This window comes from Vanacampus margaritifer, chromosome 13, assembly GCF_051991255.1.
Source record: "Vanacampus margaritifer isolate UIUO_Vmar chromosome 13, RoL_Vmar_1.0, whole genome shotgun sequence".
NCBI lineage: Eukaryota > Metazoa > Chordata > Actinopteri > Syngnathiformes > Syngnathidae > Vanacampus > Vanacampus margaritifer.
Window position 1 is genome coordinate 15,722,394 of NC_135444.1, and position 22,071 is coordinate 15,744,464.

Genomic DNA, 22,071 nt, shown 5'->3' on the forward strand with positions numbered 1-22,071 from the left:
TTCCACCCTCAAAGCGCTTTACATTCGACTACTCGTTCCCCTACTGATGACACAGCATCAGGAGCAACCGGGGGTTCAGTATCTTGCTCAAGGATACTTCAACATGGTCATAATGGCATACGATCGAACCTACAATCTCTGGGTTGCGAGACGACCACTCTATCACTGAGCCGCGTCACCCTTGAACAGAGCACTGTACTTCCTCCAAGGCTCTGTTGGCTTCCATCACTTTCCTGCATCTTTCTTCACTGACAAAAACCGCTAAACACAACGGCCATTCATCAGCAAACTGCGTGTCCGTCAACATCGGCGGTAATCAGGTTAGAATTTCTCAGAGCCCCGGCCGTCTTCCTACGCGGCAGCAAGAGGGCTGTTAGCTGGTTATGATGGGCCTACCCTGCACCCGCCGGATTCATTAGCTCATGTGATGAAATATTCATAAAAGGAACGAGTTACTTCCCAGGAAAACACTGGGCTCCGTCGTGCAAAAACAGTCTACATTATTCATTGGCACAAAAGGCATCTATTTGCCTCGCAGCAAACACGCACGTGCCATTAAGCAAAACTGCCATCGGCCCGGAGAGCAGGTACGATCAAAAACTCATCTGTTCGGGGTTTCGTAGTGATTGGCCACAGATGAGCATATCAAACAGTGTGCAATGAATAATTAAGCACGGCCATCTCTTGAGCTGCTATAACTTATGCCGATTAGATTGTCGTCAATTACACCAAGTGGCTCTTCTGCCAGGGTGATGAATACCACGGTGCCCGCAAACACACGGGGGAAGAGTGAGCTAACTGCAGTGATTCAGTCCCTTAAGAGGGCTCTTAATTCACCTCTTGTGGTAAATAAAACTGCGGGGCAGGTGAACCAAGATGGCCGTGGAGCGTCGGGTCAATAGACACACAGAAGGTGAGATAAGCAAATAACTGTTCGCAGTAGATCAATCAATGGCGTGTTTTTTTTTTACTTCTACTACTACCGGTCCACAACATATAGATGAAAGCCTCTGGATCAAAAGGGAGAGACGTCCAATTAGCAGCCACTTTGCCCCGTTTTTGTTCCGCCCAGAAGGTAAACACAGGCCAGCCTCACTGTGTTTTATCAGGTTGCTTAGGAGTCAGAGGCACAAACAGAAATCACACTCATGCATTTAATACTTTAAAACTTACTTAATACATTGGCTGTAAAGTTAATAGAAGGCTTAACAAGCCACAGATTATGTCTTATTTCATTATTGGAAATCGGAGGCCCCGGACTGGATTGTGTCCAACCTCGGAGGTTCCAATGAGTGCGCTGTGAAAATGCACATGCATGACGCCAGTTATCTTTGTGTGGTGTAATGCAAACAGTGTTAAAATGTAGGCATGCCGGGTGTTAACGTGGGTCCTAAGTGAGCACAATTACAGGTATGCAGAGACTGTCTGGCCTACATTTTCCCACTTGAGTGAAAGAAACTAGAGTCAGCGTTCATTCATTCACTAGTAGAGACATACTAACATGACTACATAGAGCATATTATGGAAATTTCGCTTGCCCTGCAACACTTTCAATATTATAATTATCAACGCAGCAGCACCCTTCCATTACCATCAGACTATTCATGACTCGGTTTGAATATAAATGATAGTGTGATCACAAATTGTCACTGGAAATATTCTGACATTATAGGACCACTCAAGATGCATGTCTCATCAGACACTTCCATTCTCATTTCACGTCTCTCCCCGCTACCACCCCACAATCCCCACACTCTGCCATTCATCTCTATGGAGCCGGCGGAGCTATTACTAGCCTATTTTTATCACGTCCGTTCCCTTTTGTTGATCCAGGCGTGCCGTGCTGGTTGTTGCCTCTCATCCCGTGTGACACTGACACCTTAACAGGGTTTGCCGCTGATTGAAAGCTGCGCGGCTCCCCACACCCTCTAGTCACGCCTCTCAGCTGTTTGTTTTTTTCCAGGGCCTCCTTTTCACCACTACTTGCATAGCAAGAGAGCTGAACCCCTGCTATGGAATGCGTATGTCTATGTCAGTGGTTCTCAAACTATTTACAAACCTAGAACCACCTCAAAAAAATACAGTAGCATTCAAAAACGACTCACATTGATTTTATTAATAAAATTTATATGTCATATAATCAGCCACTGTTACATTAGGCACGATTTGAACATTAACATTGATCTTAAAAATTATGGGGGGGGGAATAAAAATTTATATACACACTTAAATACAAACCTGACCACCATTCAAAAGGGTCTAATGGTTTAAATGATTTTAAATGACCAATAGATTATAACAGAAATGCAGTGTTCCAAAATGGTGACAGGAATTCACATTCAGAATCATGTTGAGATCTGATGACTGGATGGCGGCCATGTCATGCAACTTCTTAGGTTGTCTTCTTGCTTCATTCATTTATTAACGAAAATAAACACGCATCAACACAAGATGTCAATTTGTGTCGAAGTGCATCCTGTCATCTAAATTTAATGCAGTCCAAACACAGACAGGACTAATAATTCAAGAATGATCTCATTATTCTGTTTTGTGCCGTGGGAATAACACACAGCAGGAGTTGGGGGGTGGGGTCAAATTTCTCCAGGCTAAGACATCATCATAAGTGGTCTTGACAAATGTCTGTCTGTGCTCCTTAGGCATGCTAAACTCTCATCATTCCCGAAAATGCACAGATGTACACTCGGGTAGGTGCATATGCACATTCTAATAGGCCCCAATCTGAGAGCTGTTAAAAAAAATCTGCCTTTCCAAATAATACTCAATTTTGATTGACATTAGCGTCTTGCCCGCTGCACACTATAATAACAAAAATAAACATTTTCAATTTGAATTAGTACTTATTGCTGGGAAATTCACATTTACCCAGGGTAGAAAAATGAAGGAAGATGGCAAAAATGTACTTCATTGTAAGCATGAAGGCATCTCATCTCCAAGATGCAGTCCAACAGCCCAAAAGTGGAACAGTGTGGAATTCAACCATTAATGTTCTGGTAAACATGTGACTCAAACGTCAAGAGCAACAACTATCACATATGCCATAAACAAAACTCGTGAGAGCATTTAAAGCAAGAGTAGGCCAACTTTTGTGCTCAGGGATGAAATTAATATTTAAAATGGACAGATCAGCCGGGTTCCGTCCGTCTCCGTCCGTCTTCAATTCCGCTTATCGGGGTCGGGTCGCGGGGGCAGCAGCTTTAGCAGAGAAGCCCAGACTTACCTCTCCCCAGCCACTTCAGTCGGGTTATTTGAACAAATATTATAATGTGTATAATAAATAGTTTAATAGCAAAATATTTGATTCCAACTTTTAAAATTATGATTAATTTTTATTAAGTAAACTTAATTTAATTACAATTAATAACTATTTAAAAATACTTTTCTTTAAATTATTTACAACAAATTAATTGCTCAATTATTTAATGACCTGTATGAATAAAAAAATAAATTTTAATTCACAAATTTTAAATAACATGTTAACGGGAGTTATTCCAAATCTTTCAGAAACCAGAATTTTGACCTTAACCCGAATACTGACGGGATGGAAATGTAGTCTAATGTGATAGCTGGTTGCTCCGCTGCGAAAAGTGTACTGTATACCAAAGCACTTTTTCTGGTGTTTGGCCACACAATATTAGCTTAGCGATTAATTAGCATTGGCTTCTTATGCTCTCTCTCTCTCTGTCAGTGTTACTACTCCTCATCTGACTTAAGCGATGTTTATTAGAAGTTTATCTTTGTTGAGGAGGCGAGGATTAGTTACTTAGAGGAGACGATTTGCACAGCAGAAGAATAATGTTTAGCCACTGCAGCTAGCAAGCATAGCTTGTCACTTGCGTCTCGGTGCGGCTTGTGCTAGTTGTCAAGTATTTCCCCCAGTTCACGAGCAGCAGCTCAAAGCTGATTGGTTTGTATGACCTGTCACGAGTAGCAAACTGCTTCTGATTGGTGAGCTTGGCGGGAGAGATCAATTAGGAGCATCGCAAAAAAACTACGCTTTGATGGTCACGTGATCGTGTTGTCTAGTATCACAATTTCGATTTAAAAACACACACACACAATATATATCGTTCAGACCTACAATGTACTGTAATATGGAACATAAAGCAGCACTGCTATTTACAGCTCAACTTCTTTAGAGAACTACAAATAATTCCGTCCACTCCTTTCCCTTCCCCTTCTGTACACCACAAGCAGCTGATAATTGAGGAAAAAGAACACACTGTTCACTCATCCACCAACGTAGATGTACTATTAATCTAGAATTTCTTTCATAGCGGACTGATTGCAGTCTTTTCACAGAAGGATCTTGACTTTTTTGTTCCCAGGAAAACCTAGATGATACTTGGTGAACGCCACTGTCACAGCAGACAGTCAGGATGTTCTAAAATGCTATCATAAAGAACACTTTGTTTTCCTCAAAACATTGTGGCTTCATTTTCCACTAACAACCACTGGTCCTTTCACACTTTTCTAACCCCTCAAAAATCCATGATCTGCCTTCTTTGCTTGTGAGTTTCCAGGAAAGCAGGGATGCATTTCCAACCGCTGTTTTATACCGTTCCACATTTGTTTCACCCTCCCTCTAATCAGCCCACAGGCCCTCAATGAGATTTATCACTTCTAACAATTGGCTGGCGTGGGGAGGGGAATGAAGGCTGAATAACAGAAGGCAACAAAAAAAACTGAACTATGGATCTTTGCTCTTGGACATCATCCCATTAGGGATCGTTTTGGGAAAAAGTTAGGTCCAAAACAAACAGATACGTTTCCTGTGGATTATCTCTGCAAATTGATATATAATTTGAAGATTATAATTACCAAAGATGCAAAAATTTGAGCAACCGAACCAAAATGTTATTTGGATTTTTGGAAACACCTATTCAAAAAATAACAAGACCAAGAAGCATTAAGAAGATGCACAGGCTGAAGAATGCTAACATTAGCGGCTAGTGATTGAAAGACTTCATTGGAGTCGGCGTTGATTAAAAGGACGTCAACCCAAAATTTTCTTTACAATAATGTTATATGCACTGGTCTAAACACAGCATTCTTATTAATATTATGTTTGTGGAATATGAATTAAGCAGCAAAATCAACACGTTTTTAACCATCTCAGGAGGGCGGCCATTTTTCCACTTGCTGTCAACCGAAAGTGACATCACTGTTGCTCAGGGCTCAGGTAACAGCCAATCATTATGGCTCATCTTGCATATGTCACATGACCAAACTCAGAAAACAGGTCAGCTGTGAAGGAAGGAGTCACAGGTGGATCTCATGCATGACACTGCAGTGGGGCAAGATGGCTTAACTTTGATCGTGAAAATGCATTACAAACATATTCATTTCATTACTACTGTAGTTAGAACGAGATCAGTGAGATAGAAGGTGTAAAATAACATAACGGCCTAAAGATGAATTTCTTCAAGACAATTAACAGAACAGTTAAGAGTGGGGCTTAACAATACTCCAATTTAAAAAAATTCGGCCAAGATGAAAGTTTAGTGGCTTGGTAACTGTTACAACTTGTTCCCACTATTCTAATTCCTAACTGTTTTGTTTGTTTTTTTGACATTTGTATGATCGTTAATAATGTTATAGTGCAGCTATAAAGGTTCTGTGACGTTGACAGTTTGACCCTGGAATGTAGTATTTCTCTTTCCAATATTCCCGACGGGAAATTTGTTATTTTGCAATATCAACAGATCTATGAGGAGGCCCCTCAAGAGCTCCTGTTAAAAACTGCAGATCATTTCCATCTGCCAAGGCATCATTTTTCATCATCCGACTGAGGGACAAAAAGGTATAAAGAGAAACACTTTGCAAACATGCAGCTTACATATTTTAAACTACATGAATATGTCATTTCGTTAATAGACTCCGAGTCAGTGCAGCAGTGGACAGGTAAAAAAAATCAAAATAAAAAAATACATGGAATAATTGGTGAAATGTGGTTTTGGCCAGCAAGACAAAAAGACAGATGTGGTTACAAAGGGGGTGTGACAGCAAGTGACACAAAGGCCATTGACCAAGTCATCAGGGTTAACAGCACTCAACAAAAACACTGAAAGTATTGGCTAACCTTCTCAATATAATGCACACAGGCAAGGGACAGGGATAAACGACAACGACTCCCGGTAACCTCTGCCAAGGCTTACATGAATCTTGACTTGATTGGAAAAAAATAAGTAGAGGAGAGCTTTTGGTGTTATGATGCTCTCTCCTCCTCATCCATCTTAAAATGAGCATTCCGGACTTTTCTTTTGCAACAATGAAAGCTACATCTTGTCGAGGTGTGGTCTAACAACCAGCAAAATCTCAATTTTTACTTCCTGGTAGGCTGCTGCGTCACTCAGCACTTCTAAATATAGCCACGCTGGCAACCGGGGTGTCGGCGTCATCGTTGCGCGACTATTTCACACTGAGCGAGTGCAGTGTGAAAAGGGCTTTACGCTGGGTAGCTCATCAATCGAGGAAACAGTGATCTTAACATCTGAGAAATCAGTTTATCACTCACTCAAAAACATGAAATAGCTACTTGGAAAGTAGTCATTTAATTTGTATTTCTATTTGATGGGTTGCAATGCAACGACATACACGCCAGCATTCTTGTACTCCCATAGCATTTTTTTTTTTAATTAAGAATACTGACGACTTTATGAATGGATGAAGGGGCGTCCGCTACTCACGAATTTTGGCTATTTTCGTCGGAGCTTGGTTACGAGAAAAGCGAGGGTGTTCACTACACTGTACAGCCATTTAAAAAGTCATTTCATGACACCAACTATGTTTGACAAGTACTCGAAATGCACCATATTGATGTACACCGTTGTTAAACGTTTCTAAATGAAAGACAAGTCCCTTGAACTCATTTTCACTCCATCGTTGTCGTATTAGCCGAAAAATGAAGACATCTGTGAGAAGTGAGCCACATCTGTTCCCACACAGCACAAAGGAAGGCAGCTCGAGCTATACGTTACAGTGTCACTTTATCACCGCTGCTAGCTTGCCGTACGACAAATACAGCGACTTAAATATACTTAAATACTCACGACTACGCGCCACGTCAAGTATGTTTGCTTAGAATTTTCACTCTACGAACGGCAAAATGTCAAACAACGCCGTTTGAATGTGAATAAAACAAGACGTAGCAGTGGTAATTACTAGCTCGCTTAGCATAGCTTGTAGCCGTCTTGGGTACGACCCCCAACAAAATGACGATAATGTACATAATTTGGAATTTTCTGTATTTATTTTCTCCCCTTATTGTGATAGTATTACATGGTGGAGAAATGCTTATCCAAAAAAAAAGTATTTATTTAGCTAATCAACCTTACGTGTGGACATTACTACGTAGTAAGCCGAGCTAGCATATTACACAGCGACCGTTCGATGTCAGCTCACTTGTAAAGCCAAGAAAGTGACTACATCCGTATAACAACACCAATAAGACGCTGTATCTTTATATTTTGACACATCCGCGCCTTTACAAGACGACGTATTCGCTGAAAAGCAGGCCAACCTAAACAAGCCGGCGTAACTCGATGTCAATAACATGCGCACCTAGGAGAGGCTGCCGAGGACGCATCTCGATATCAGGCAGCTGCCGATGTGTCGCCTGCGCTTTCAAGCAAATTCTCGCATTTTACTCACCATTTCGTCGCCTTTGCTTCGTCCAAGAACGAACTCCGAAGATGTTGAGCTGCGACCGGCGTCAAATCGAAGAAAAAGGGGAATTTTATCCAACTTATTCGCCGCTACTTGTTATCTGACTTCCTGATTGAGAGGGTGCCATTTTGAAAAGCGAAAAAATATTTCCGCTGGTGACGTTACGAGCTGCCCAAACTGGGAACAGCCAGGGAGGGGAAAAGTCAAATAGAGTACAAATAATTCATCCAGAACAAAAAAAAAAAACTAACAAATAATCATATTAATAATAATTTGAAAATGTTAATTTAACACAAGTAATGATCACAAAATTATAAACATTAAAGATAGATAAATAACAGCAAACAACTTAAGAAAACACAAGGAAGAAACCCAATGCTAATAGAACAGTTTGGGGATGGGCAATCAATTAAAATAATTTTATTTAACGCCTTCTTCTATGTAGCTATTTTAACGTCATCATGCAAGTGGTTTCTCTTTTACTTGTGTGACAGTTAATTACATTATCCATCTATTGTCTTTGCAGTTTGTCTTATTTTAGGGGATAGCTAAAGTGTGTCCTATTTGATGTTGGTGGGGTAAACCTTGGACTGGTCTGGACACCAGCCAATCGTAGGGCACATCAAAAGGTCAACAAGACCAGTGTGTACAACCTGCGGCTCTAAAGCCAAACAATCATTCAGTCACATTCACATCTATGGTCAATTTAGAAACTTCAGTGGACTTGATGACATATTTTTTTAAATGTGGGAGGAAACTGAAGAACCTGGAGTGCAAGGAGAGGAAGGACATGTAAACTATAAGGAGGCCAGAGCAGATATTCAAACCTCAGACCGGTGCTAGGTCTTAAAGTTAATTCATAGTTAATTGCAGAGAACAAGCCGAAATTAGCTAACTATTTATGGTGCAGCTGTGCTATTGGTTCATTTTAATAGTTACTGTTAGTTTATAAGGATGATAAAAAAAAAATACTGTATACATTTTAGCAGCTACCGTTGTTTTAAGTCGTGCATTGCTTATACCAACATGGCTGTTAAGCACAGTTAGCCACACATAGCCAGTGTTGCCAAATTAGCAACATTGTCTACAAACAGATAACATAAGCAGAATCATTTTTACATTGTTTTCAAGACAAGAAATACTGCCAAATACATTGGAAAAGGGGACTTTTTATTTTATTTGAAGGAAGCCCTTATTTTCATACATGTATTTAGATTTTTTTTTAAAGTTCCATGTTATGTCTGTGGAAGTCAATAACAAATAATGCTGGGGAAAAGATGGTGTCAGTAAAATACATAAATAAAAAGACAAAACTAATTTTTTCATTGTCATTTGTGTTTTTTAGGAGTAACCGGAAAATTTGATTTTTGTGGGAAAAAAAATAGATTTTATTTTAAGCTATCTTTTCAAGCCCTAATTTATGTTAACGCCAAATCACCAAAATCTTAAAAAACAACAACAACAACATCTCATTCATGGTCACTGAATATATCAAATAAAGATGTGCTTCAGCATGTCCCGATTTGGAATCCAATGGTCCGTCCCACATTATTGAACAGTGCTGGAAGACCTCCAATTGTTTCCAGCAAAAACACACACACAGACACACGCACGCACACACACAGTTTTCCTGGTAGATCTCCCCCACCCCCCACCCTTCTCTAAGAAAAGATGCTGGTGGGAAGCACACACACAAACAAATTATGAGTGTTTGTGTAAAAAAAAGAAAAGAAAAGACAAATGCTGTCTGTCGTCATTGTTGCTGTTTATTAAAAAATGAGGGTTCTTAGCAAAATGACAGCAGGTAGTCAATTATTCTAAGGTTTAAATTGATTTTAGTATTGTCACTAAAAATAGACAATGAAGTTTGCAGCCACCGTTCAACATACCCGCTGTTTGCTATGACGTGTGCTCCCATCTAGTGTTCCATTTTAGTACTAACATGTGTCCCTTCACTTCCATTGCTTCAAATTTAACTGAAAAACAATGACTGTGTGTGCACAGGAAACAGTGCCTTGACAATCTTAGGTAATTTGCATGCTAGTCATTAGCCATTATTATGTGCCGCAAATATTAGCATTTGCTCAGTCAAATTAATTTCTGTATGCAAATGATATGGTAGCACAGTGGCTGCTGGTTAGCATGTCTTAGTCACTATCATTTGGCAAAAGTCATTTGATCATGTATATTGTATTTTCATGAACATATTACACATTTTGAACTTGTCCCTGAAATTGCTGTCCACCCTGTCATAATGGAGTACTGATTATTGTAATGGTCTTCTGAATGGATAGTGACACATTATTTTAAATTGACACTTGCATTGATGTACATTTGGAAATGACAATGACAGAAATTAGTAGTATAGTTCAAAGGCCATGACTGTCAAACTATAGTGTTTGTGTAGACGAGTTAGCGGGCACAATAATGTTGGGATTTTTTTTAGCCCTAAATACGGTAATTTGAGTGTATTTGCTATTTCAGACCTGAGTGTCAAACTGTAAATAGTCTCTTGAATTGTCATAACAGTATTCCGTCAGATATTCTTTATCCTCTGTGAAGAGCTGAGCGGTCTATACTGCATGCCCATGTATGTCTTATATTGCCCCTAGGTGGCCAAAGTGGGTAGCGTCACAATGGCCATTTAATCGATGCAATGTGACAAAAACATTCATTCTTGTCATCTATTCCATGATGTCTTTATTGTATGTTTTTAGAAAGTACAATATTATAGAGTGCTGTTTTTATTTACAAAAAAAAAGTTACTGCTGTTCTAAAAAAAGTAAATATCCTATTTTAAGGTTCTCACTTTCATTTCTTTGCTATCATACCCTTCTGAGGGGGCATCACATAAAAAGAAAAGAAAAAGAAAACTCTAATTACCTTGAGAGTGATTCCAATTTTGGTTGACCGTTCCGCTGTAAGAACTAAAGTAGTCATCGGCCTTTTTGCTGATACGACTTATGCAAATCTCTGACCTGATCAAAATTGCACAAGTTTTCTCCCCTAAAGCCTCTTTTTAGTCTTTTTTTTTCTCCAGTAAAGGCCAAGCCAGCCTGAAGTTTCATTAATCCTTGCTGAAAGCAGCCATGCGGTAAGAGCCTACACGGCTTTAACTCATTTTAGTATTCTCCATTGTGTTTGTTTTGTTCTATAAATACCCACGAATGGCTTGGTGGTGTTGTCAAATTGGTAAACTCTTTTGTTTTTCTATCGACCTTGCACAGTGTGTATTTCCACACCGCTGCGGGTTCTTGCCTGGGAGTCAGGGCCGCTCGGCTTTTTGAACCTGAAGCAATGGAGACATTTGTCTTTTTGTTTTCCTTTACCGCCCTCGGCATTTTGTACTGCATGAACGCCGTTCCCGCGTTCCAACAGTAAGTCGTGACTTTCATTGATTTCCCGCCTGTGATTGACACAAGGTTTTTATTCATTGTTGAACCGCGAGAAGGTTACTCTTATGGAATGTTTGTGCCAATGTTTACAGTTGAGATCTTCAGTCCAAAGCCACAAGAAGTTGTATAACTTGGATTCCAGGCCTCAAAAGTTCAAACTGTCATCGTGACGTTAAGGAATAACTCCATATTAACATAAAGCAACACTATGTGTAACAGTATCAGTCAGAGTAGTTTTACTTTTTATTTGACTATTATTTAATCATTTTAAGCCATTAATTGCTAAAGATGTTAATGCAAATAAAATATAGCTGAAAGAATATCGCTAATTGCTTAAAGATTAGTATTAAAATGACAAGTGACTCTTTGTTATGTGCCAGTTCGTTGACTTAAAAGGAGTGGTCATTTTTCTTTATCATATCACAAAACAGTGGGAAATTTACTATCAAATATTAAAATGTGACTTAAAATATTGCCTGTGCATTTAATAAAAATGTTATGAGAACACAGCTTGAGCTTGGAACTAATTCATTCACTTTTACTTTACTGTGGGCAAATTTGTTTTGTAGAAGGCTATTCTCTGAATCAAATTGGGTTGGACTTTGGCTGTTCTACAGTATTATAAATAATTCATATGCAGGTATAGTGCTACTCTGTGAGCCGAGTATATTTTACCTCCACTAGAGGACACTTTGAGATCGAAACCGGAGCGCTCTGTGCTCTGGAGGACCAGCTTTTTGCAGCAGGAGGGGCAAACATTTGTGCTCAAGGGCCACATTTGATTTTTCAAACAGACATATGGGCCATATATATATATATATATATATATATATATATATATAATTTTTTTCCCCCCACCAAAATTTCCCATTATTTATTATTATTTTAAAAATGTTAAATAAGTCATTCATTTAATTGAAAAAATATTATAAAATATGTCAATTTACATGTAAAATAGTTTTAACCATTTTAAAAAAATACATTATTTAATACATAGAGCAAATGTCTAAAATTCTTCAAAAAACACACGCACACAAACAAAACAGGTAAATTGGGAAGCGTCGGTTTGAGAAGCTTTATGGCCATCACGCTGTGCCAACGCGCAGCGTGATTTATGCTATATATGGCAGGTTTCTCGAAACAGGATCAACTCGACGAACCAGTGACAGAAGGTCATATATATATATATAGTTTTTTTTTTAATCTCAAAGTGTCCTCTAATAAATTTTTCCACAAAAATTTCCCATTATTTATTATTATTTTAAAAATGTTAAATAAGTAATTCATTTAATTGAAAAATATTATAAAATATGTCAATTTACATGTAAAATAGTTTTAACCATTTTTAAAATTACATTATTTAATACATAGAGCAAATATCTAAAATTCTTCAAAAAACACATACACGCAAACAAAACAGGTAAATTGGGAAGCGTCGGTTTGAGAAGCTTTATGGCCATCACGCTGTGCCAACGCGCAGTGTGATTTATGCTATATACGGCAGGTTTCTCGAAACACGATCAACTCGACGAACCGGTGACAGAAGGCCTGCTACTGCAAAACGTGAGAAAAAACGAGCAGGTATCTGTCGGGCTGTTCTAGAACTTAGCATCAACGAAAGCTCGATTCAGCAGATGCTTCCCAGAGTGATGAAGCTTTCAGAGCGACTTCAGGTTGTTTAAAGGCATCAAGCATAAAAAAATGTGCTGTGCTCTTCCTGCTCTATGCAATGTTCCCCCCCACATTTGTAATATTGTACCGGAAGCCATTTTAGGCACTGATGCAGTTAGCCATTGCTCGCTCGGCTTCCTCTCCCAACCCCTCAGTTGATTGATTAAGCCCTTTAGAAATCAAAAGTGTGCTTTAACAAGCAGCACACACAGTCGTACTGTACTGTATAGCAGGCGGGAATCAAAGGATGAACGTTGCAGGAATTTAACGAGGTAGACGCCGCGGCGGAAGCGAGAGCGCGACAAGGGTCAGCTCTGTGAATCGGATGGTTTTATGATGATAGAGTGCTTATATAATGGTAAAAGTTGGACTTTTTCCTTGAACTTTCTCCCGTTTTTCACTCAACATTCCAACGCTCATTATAGACTTATTTCTGCTTTTGCGATATTGTTTTGAGCAGCCAGAATGGAGTCATGCTTTCTGCTTTCCTACATTGCAATAAGTCTCATGGGTCTCAAAGGGTAAAATGCATATTGCGGATTTTTCAAAAATTTTTTGAGGTTGAAAAAAAAAAACAGAATTTCTAATAGATTTTCACTGTTCACAGGCCAGCCTAACCACCCCACAATAATGTTTTTTGTTTTTACAGGCCATATGTGATCCTGGTGATTGGCATTGCCGTACTGGTTCTGATCTTTGTTTTCTACCTCCTCGTCACTCGCGACAACCCACCCAAAGATGTCCTGTTCTTTGGTAATCTCACTGTTGATTAATTCTCCCACATTATTTCTTGCTTTACTTGCAAAATGTGTTTGACTGTAGAAGTTAATTAAATCCTCTGCGAGGAATTTGGGCCAAGCTCTGACGCCTGCAAATAAAATTTAAAAAAAGAAAGAAAAAGCAGAGGATTTCCAACTTTCGCAACTTTGTGTGGAAACAACTAATTGCATTCTGTGTGATTTCACCTGATACGCTGAAAGCTGCTTACGCTCGTCTGGCTCCGGCAGCTTAGTGCGACTGTTCTGTGACATGGCTGACCCAAACTCTCAGGGAATTCACAACCCGTATACAATGATGATAATAATAACAACAACAAAAAGTGCAACTAAAGCCACCTATTCTTGCAATTATGACACAAATCTAATTCCACACTCTACCTACACGTGCAATGCCGGGGTTGGGATTTTGCTCCTGTATCATTTCTATCAAACAGTTGATCAAATACATTTTGTATTGATATTGTTAACAGGTAGGCTTTACACGATCAGGATGTATTCTACAGTCGACCGCCGCCATCCACAGGGATTGCCCACAAATAGCAAAAACCCACGAATAAGTGACCTCAAATGAAATTCATGAAAAAAATAATGATAAAAAATTTTCAAAAAACACTGAGAAACATTAAACATAACATGTAATGTCTTACTTTGCGGAGACGATCAATGATCGGGCAAATTAGGATATTACAGGCGATCGCCGATTTTGCATAAAAAATGCAAAATATTGTCCGATCCCGATCCAGTCGATCAGATCGGCGTAAAGTCTAATCACGGGTCTCTCACGATACAGACTGGTATTGATTATTGCCCAGTCCTAGCAGGGTACATATCGACCAAGGACCACCTAAGGACAAACAAACGCTCATGGACAAGAAGGGGCGGATTATTTATAGATGAAATAAAAAATAATAATAAATGAAGTTAAAAATGTGTATGTAAATATTTTTTCAATAGTAAAATAATTAGGGATTGGCGTATGGGTAACGGTATTTGTGAAAAGCGGCCAATAGTGGCTGTTTTATGATCAGGAACTAGAAATGACAAATAAGAAGAATAGAAAATTTCCATTTTAACCCCAACAACCCTTTTCTTCTTTGGTAAATTATGAATTATACATTAAATGACTGCTATAAGTTCACTGAACACCAAAATATATGTTTGTTTTTTTTAAATGTTTTTTTCAATTTATTCCTTAATTTAGGATTAGGGCGAAATTTGACCCTTTGGGATTTAGGGGTATCATTTTGAAAAATCCGAATAACAAAAACTGTCAGTAAACTATTTAGAATTTAAGAAAATAATCAATCAAATACACAGCTACATTGAACAATATATTTTTTTTGTTTTATTTGTTGCATTTTAGCCATTTTGTCACCACCACTCTGGCTCATGTAAGTGCAATATTCATCCACTAGATGGCCACATTGCATGGGTCAGAAGTGGCACTCTGGACTTTTGAAGTTAAATTTGTAAAAAAAAAAGAAGGTCTTTGTTATTTGAGTAGCAGAATTTATAGGGGCCAAATTTGACCCCGTGGGTTCTCCAGGGTTAAGGAAATATACTTTATTGGTATACATGTCTTTCTTTAAAATCATTGTTTTTTTGGTGGAAATTTGATGTGTCAACAGTACTATTGGTAGGTTAAAAATTGTACAAGACTTTTGAAAAAAAACATCTCCAATTGCACTGTAGGATGTTCATCCCAAAGTTCTTCCCCACTAAACTCCTCTTGTGCCTTTATTGACCATTGTAGATCATTCTGGAAATAGACACAGCCCAAAAGCAATGTTTGGGTTGTGTCGGACGGAATGTTCCAATAATAATGAAGGCAAAGCCGAGACAGGTTCTCTGTAGTGATAGGGATCCATAATCCCCATATCGTATCTGTGTGATTGCCAGAGATAAACTGGTTTGCCAGGAGGATTACGGGGATGCTTGTACACCCAAACGATGATATGCGTTTTTTTTGTCTTGCGATCTTAACTTGCATGTGCCTCGAAGAGGATGTGCTATATCGCTTTTGTTGTGTGGTATCTAAACCCAGCAGGGCCGCAATTAAATAAGTGTGGTGAATATTTCCTGGATGCTGCGGACATTTGCGGCGTACACGACCTGATGACTGATGACACCGTAATATTCACAGTAACGGGTCATTATCTAGCAGCCGTCTAGCTTCTGTATTTAAACTTTTTGAGCACAGTGCTTATTAATATTTCATCCATTTCCAGTCGTTCCTGATTTGTTCCTCGCTCTTTCACGAGTAGCGGTTGCACACTTTTTGTGTAACACGTAAAGTGGGGGAAGTGCAACCCATTTGTCATGTTGTGACATGTTGGGAAATTGCTTTCACGTAGGAGGAGGCGTTACGCTTATTCTAAGCCACCGGATGAAACTGGCGGTTTGCTCTTATTCTGAAAAAAAGAAGGATCTGTTCATAAAAGATTATTTAATGGCGTTTCTTTCAACTCACTCCATAAGAGACTAAAGAAGAAACCCGTGGCCTTTCAGCTGAGGCGAGCTCTTTAGAATGTTTTGTTTACCGTGTTCAGGGTGCAAACACGCCTCCGACCTCACTCAAGCACTCAAGGTTTAATTTATAATGAACATTTTTGTTGAACGCAATCATTAGCCTCTCAGAGATGAGAACAAGCTAGCAAGGATCGCAAGCCCTTACAAAATTGGATTCAACAAAACACAATGAAACACCTTTCAGCTTGTAAAGTATGCATGAAGGACAACACGGTGGCCTAGTGGTTAGCACGCCTTCCTCACAGTTGTGAAGTTCTGGGTTCAAAATCACAAGACCGTTGCTGTCAACGTAACGGGAGAGAAGTGAGTGCCAGCTGTTGTGGTTATAGCAAAGATGCCCCCCCCCCCCCCCCCAATTTTCTTTCAAATGTAACAAAAATAATAAATAAAATAATAATAAATACATTTAAAAAATAACAGCAACGAATAATTAAAATAAAGGTAAGCGATAAACAAACATATCTTGCACAATAGATTGGTCACTAGATACTAGAACTTAACTGAGGGTATAACAAAAATAATGTAAGTAGAACACACAACTAATATTACGCCAAGAGGAAATATAAACAACAACTAACATTGCTGATAAAACATAGTTGAAAAATTATTGACAATATTTACAAATGCCGCTAGGCATGCTGGGATGTCCAACGTCAACTTCCTCAAAAGAGTTGAAGCTGCAATTCCCAGCAGTATGATGTAAAATAGTGTTGAAGATTATACTGTATATATATATATTTTTTTAATTGTTAAATATTATTAACATTCCCATAGTAGTTGCATACGTGTTTTACATAACCGTCATGTGTCAATCCGTTGCTGCCCTGTGCACACATGTCGGGTCAAGATCCACTGCTGACATCAGCAGGCGTAATGTTCAATAAAACAGGGGGGGACAGAAAAATGACAGCTTTTACAAGTAATGTTGGAGCTAATGAAAGTTGTTATTAGTCCTTTTTTTTTTTTTACAGAATAAAGATGTGCTTTTAAGGATAAAAAACATAAATTATGAGTTATTCATATGTTGAAATATGACTCTTTCTTCGTTAAACAAAAATAATAAAAATAATTAAAGAATAACAAAAAATAATAAAAATAATTAAAGAATAACAAAAAATAAAAAAAATGTTTTTTTTTTTAAACCTTTTACTTCAGTATCATAATATTACAACGTTATCATGGAAAAATATATTATTCTTATAACATTACAACTTTTTATTCAAAGCTGCTACAAATGAGCAGATTTGCTTTGTTTTGTTAGCCTTTTTTTTTTTTTAAATAAACTAAGTCTAATAACAAGTAGGAAAAGTACAAAAATAAAAGACTAAACAACAAAGCGCTACTGATGAGTAGGGGAAAATAATAATTTACAAAGATAAGACTAATGAACTCAAAGCGCTCTTTCTAAGTAGAGAGAATAGCAACACAGTTCAAACAAACAGAGACTAAAAGAGGAAGACCAAAAAAAAAAAAAAGAGAGACACAATGCAGCGTTTGAATGGTTGATTTAAGGACATGTTCTTACCTTTCCCGTCTTTGTGTCCTTTCAGTTTTTGCGGAATTTTCCTTTACGTGCGTTATTGACCTGACCAGCGCCTTGGAGTACGATGGTGTCATTTCCGGTTTTATGGAGTTCTACCGTAAGACAGTAGGTTTCTTCTGTACCAAACAGACACAAACAAATACATATAAATTGTCAATATTGCATGCACGTGTGTGTGTATGCGTGCGTTTCAGGGGGAGCCTTACCTCGGCACGTCCTACGCTATCATGATGTGCTACTGGGACGGAATAGCTCATTTTATCATGTACCTCGTCATGATAGGCAAGATCATGGACAGGTAAGGTGGGGTGTCACTTGGGAGTGGAAATTGCATGAAAAAAAATGAAAAAAATATATTGTGTATGCATTTACAGTTCTAAGCTTCAGAGTTTGAATCTGGCGATCTAAAATCAGTCATGTTAGGTTCAGTGAATTGAAATGAATCCCAGGAGGGGCAAGTGTTCTGTGATTGGCCGTCACATTTGTGTGTGTGGTCTCAGAAAAGGGTACCGCACTCTGGGCCTGTTCTGGGCCGGCTCCCTTTGTGCCAACATGAGCGTGTTCATCATCGGCATTGTGGCAGGTGAGCCTTAGCCCGAATAACACGTCTCTGGTCCGACTCTACGTACCGCATCAGCGTCTTTGTGATCTCCCGGCAGGGAAATACGGCGCCGAGATCCGTCCGGCCTTCTGGCTCAACTTCCTCTTCTTGGTGATGCCTGCGTGGGCAACGGTCACACTGTTCGCTCGGCCCAAGGACAGGCCGTTGATTGGTGGATATAATGTGAGTGAGGTGAAGCGATGGTGGCTGAGAACTGTCACCCGTCGTGATGCTGTCCCACCCGACCCGCAGGCTCAACATGCTCAGAGCATGAAGCTCATCTGGCGTCCACTGGATCTGATGCTGGTGCTACTGTTGCTGGCCGCCATGGCTTTCACCACCCTGCGAGGCCTGGTAAGATGTGGCAAAAGCACTTTGAACTTAGCCCTATAAAGCCAAACGTATCATATTATATATTTTTTCCAATTAAAAACCCTGACGTATATGATCTGACACATGCATTGCACGGATAATCCAAAAGAGGGCAGTATCACCCATCTGATGACTTTTCCAGAGACCTTGCAAGGTCGCCCCAATTGAGAGAGGAGAGACACCTATACTTATTAATAGTGGGAAATGTTCTTTATGATTTGAAAATAATAAATAATTAAATAAGTTATTTTTTGCCTAAATCATCTCCTCAAAATGAAAATGGTTAAAAAAAAAGTGTTTCCTAAAAAATCTTAAAAAATGACGAGATTATTATAGGCATCGATATGTTCGATATGACTTTTTATTATAATTTTTTGGACAGTTCTAAATGAATGAATTTAAAAGCATTGTGACCAGATGTATCAAATATGACACAAATCAAAAGTCATAAGTGGAAGTTGATTTTCTTAAAAAAAAAAAAGTTTGTTCAAAAGGACCAATACTTTACAAATAATTTTCTATCATATATTTCATGGTTCAGGCTTTGTACAGTTCAGGACAGACTAAAAGAAAACATTAATTTGACTCCTATACTTAAGTAAAAGTAAAATGTACTTACTCTGAAATTTACTTAGGTACAGAAGTAAAAAATATTTATTTCACAACAACAAATAGCCAAGCATTATCTCTTAGTATTAAACAGGTTGGTGACCCCTCCTATACATTGTTTATTGTTGTTCTCTCCCTTTCACTGTAGGTGGCGCTGGACTCCCCACTGGGATCATGTTCCTTCTACGTGAAGCACTATGAGCCCTACTTGCGGGATCCGGTGGGCTACCCCCGGGTGATGGTCAGTTCTAATTACTAAACTAACTTACATGACAAGACTAGGGTGCGGAACTGGCCCAGTCCCTTTCCCCCACGAACAGCGGGGGTCCACTTTGTTCCATTTCCTCTCTGAAAACAACTAATAGAACTGCAACACACTGAAGACCGTCTCCACCTCTCTATTATATTGCCCCCAGGTGGCCAAGGTGTGTACACCAGAAGGAGCAGCACAATATCCATGAAATAGAAACAAAAATGGTTGATTCTTCTCATTTTATTTAAGTATGTCAATACTCTATGTATTATTAAAGAACAATATTGGGGTCATATTCTTTCTATTAAAAAACACATTTTGACCCCCCCCTGTCAACACAGTATTAGAGCACAATCGTGTTTAATGTACTTCTTAATAGATAAGCGCCCTTGATTAAAGAGATAGTTTTATCATTACGGACACAATAACTACATCTGCGTCTTTGCTTTGTTTCACACAGATAAGCCTTTATTTATGCGACCCTCTCCCCTTTTGATTTCCTCCCAGCAACCCGTTGTGCTCGTGGATTGTGTGTGCGTATGTGTCAAAAGGTTATCCAAATAAATTGTCCACACTTAATTCCGAGTCATTGATCAGATGCTGCATGCGCATGCTGAGAGCAATCCTTCACACAAATACCCCCCCCCCCCCTCCAACAGTGGGGTGAGGTAAAAAGTGTGTGCGTTATATGAACCAAACAAAAGCTGTTCTGTGACAAACTAAACATAAAAATAATTACGTTTGTGTTTACCGAAAACAGATAGACTAACAAAACTAGCATTGATATTGTGATAGTTGTAAACATTGAATCAAGTATGTCTCTGTTATATTGCCCCCTAGTGGCCAACACATGCAGACCAGAAGGGGTAGTACAATAACAGTATGAAATTATGACTCACTAATTGTGTAATTTTTTTACATTGTATTTAATTGCTCTGTTTTATGAAGTACAGTATTGCCGATTGATATTTTTCATTTAAAAACATATATTTATATCAGTGATTTTGGGGGGCTGGAACAAATTAATGGCATTTCCATTATTTTCAATTGGGCCAGATGATTTGAGATACAAGTGCTTTGACTTATAAACCTCATAAAACCTTTAACAACTGGAAAGGTCACATTTTTACGTTCTTAACTGTCATACAAACCTAGAGTAATGTTAATTATAGCGCAATAAAACTACAAAAAAATGACTCACTGAATACATGTATTATAACTAACTACCGTAAATAGATTTTTTTTTTTTGTCCAAACTTTTTCAAGGGATGCAAGGGCTACTTTTCACGCTGTCCATTTCCACCCAAGCATTGTGGGCTGTCATTTTTTCTTAGGAAAAATTGACAGCGGGCCGCAAACGGTCCCCGGGCTGCAGTTTCAACACTCTGGCTTAGCCAGTACCCCTGTGTACTTTTAATAGATGCTGCACATGTTCTTCTACGGACTACCGCTGCTGGCAGCGTTTGTTTACGGCCTCCTCAAGCCAGGCTGCACGTGGATGCCTGACTGGACCGTGTTCTTTTCAGGAGCAATGATCCAGGTACTACCACAAGTTCAATAAGGTCACTCTGATGAGGTGAACTGAACTGTACCTTCTGCTGCTTTTTCTTCACAGTGCCAGTGGGTCCACATCGGGGGGTTCCTACACCCTCACACCAAGGCCCCATTTCGCATCCAGAGCGATGTGTTCTGGCCCGTGCTGGCGGCCAATTTGCTCTACGCCGTCACTCCACTCCTGGTGGTTTTGCGTGTGCGCAGTAACCCCTATTTCTTTCTGAGGGTCGCCCCCTTCCCTGGGCAAACAGGCCTGCCAAACAGCGAGGAGAAAGATACCAAGTACAAAAACAAATAAGTTTGAATATGGGATGTCTTGACTTGAATGCCAAAATAAATGCTCATTTACCATTTACATTTCATTTTATATTGATGTCAACCATCATAGAATGTCTACTTAAGCATCTAGCTAGTTAGCTGGTTAACTCCCTAACAACAAATTCATTACTTAGCTAGCTAAATGAATATATTCAAATAGCTAGAGAGATTCAGACCGCTTCCCAGAACTCAGTCTTCAGTGGGGCACATTAAGGCAATTATTGTTATTTCCCTATAAACAACTCTGTAGCAATTTTTGCTAATGGCGAATGATTGTAATTTATTTTGGATCAGATGGCTAAAAAGATAGATAGATAGATAGATAGATAGATAGATAGATAGATAGATAGATAGATAGATAGAGAGAGAGAGAGAGAGATAGATGGATGGATGGATGGATGGATGGATAGATAGATAGATAGATAGATAGATGGATGGATGTGAACTTTCTTATTCTCTAGCTGGCTAGCTAGCCACATACGTTGATCGAAGAAGTTCCAACTTAGCATCTAGCTAGCTAGCTAGCTGACTACCTTTCTAGAAAGGGTCATCAACTTTTTTTAAACTGACAGCTACTACTTGGATACTGATTAATGTGGTCGGCAACCAGTTTGGTACTCTATGCACTTATGGAAAAAAAAATACATATACATTATAATTAATAATGAATGATATTCATTTAAGAGAAGACACTGATCATATTTATGATTTCTCACAACAATTATAAAACAGATACATTTCAAATAATAATTCTGAGTTTA

General features: G+C 38.8%; 2 protein-coding genes across 3 annotated transcripts in view; one reads left to right on the forward strand and one right to left on the reverse strand.

The window, feature by feature from the left end:
- Positions 1-7,815, reverse strand: part of sbno2b (strawberry notch homolog 2b) — a 49,585-nt gene extending 41,770 nt beyond the window's left edge. For both annotated transcript variants that reach the window (XM_077583083.1, XM_077583082.1), the window contains exon 1: positions 7,672-7,815. The gene's annotated coding sequence lies outside the window, so the exon portion shown is untranslated. The remainder of the gene's footprint in view (positions 1-7,671) is intronic.
- A 2,897-nt stretch (positions 7,816-10,712) lies between these two features.
- tm6sf2b (transmembrane 6 superfamily member 2b) lies at positions 10,713-21,347 on the forward strand. Its single transcript, XM_077584497.1, has 11 exons — positions 10,713-10,780; positions 10,914-11,063; positions 13,402-13,505; positions 17,611-17,708; positions 17,798-17,901; positions 18,104-18,186; positions 18,263-18,387; positions 18,457-18,558; positions 19,334-19,426; positions 20,859-20,978; positions 21,054-21,347. The coding sequence occupies exons 1-11, from the start codon at positions 10,776-10,778 to the stop codon at positions 21,288-21,290; spliced, it is 1,221 nt and encodes a 406-aa protein (XP_077440623.1). The 5' UTR covers positions 10,713-10,775; the 3' UTR covers positions 21,291-21,347.
- Positions 21,348-22,071: the final 724 nt, after the last annotated feature.

What these genes read in the sequence shown, in the direction of transcription:
- tm6sf2b (XM_077584497.1), top strand. An exon ending in CAAAGATGTCCTGTTCTTTG is followed by an intron (nt 13,506 to 17,610) that starts GTAATCTCACTG and finishes GTGTCCTTTCAG; the next exon opens with TTTTTGCGGAATTTTCCTTT. An exon ending in CATCATCGGCATTGTGGCAG is followed by an intron (nt 18,187 to 18,262) that starts GTGAGCCTTAGC and finishes ATCTCCCGGCAG; the next exon opens with GGAAATACGGCGCCGAGATC.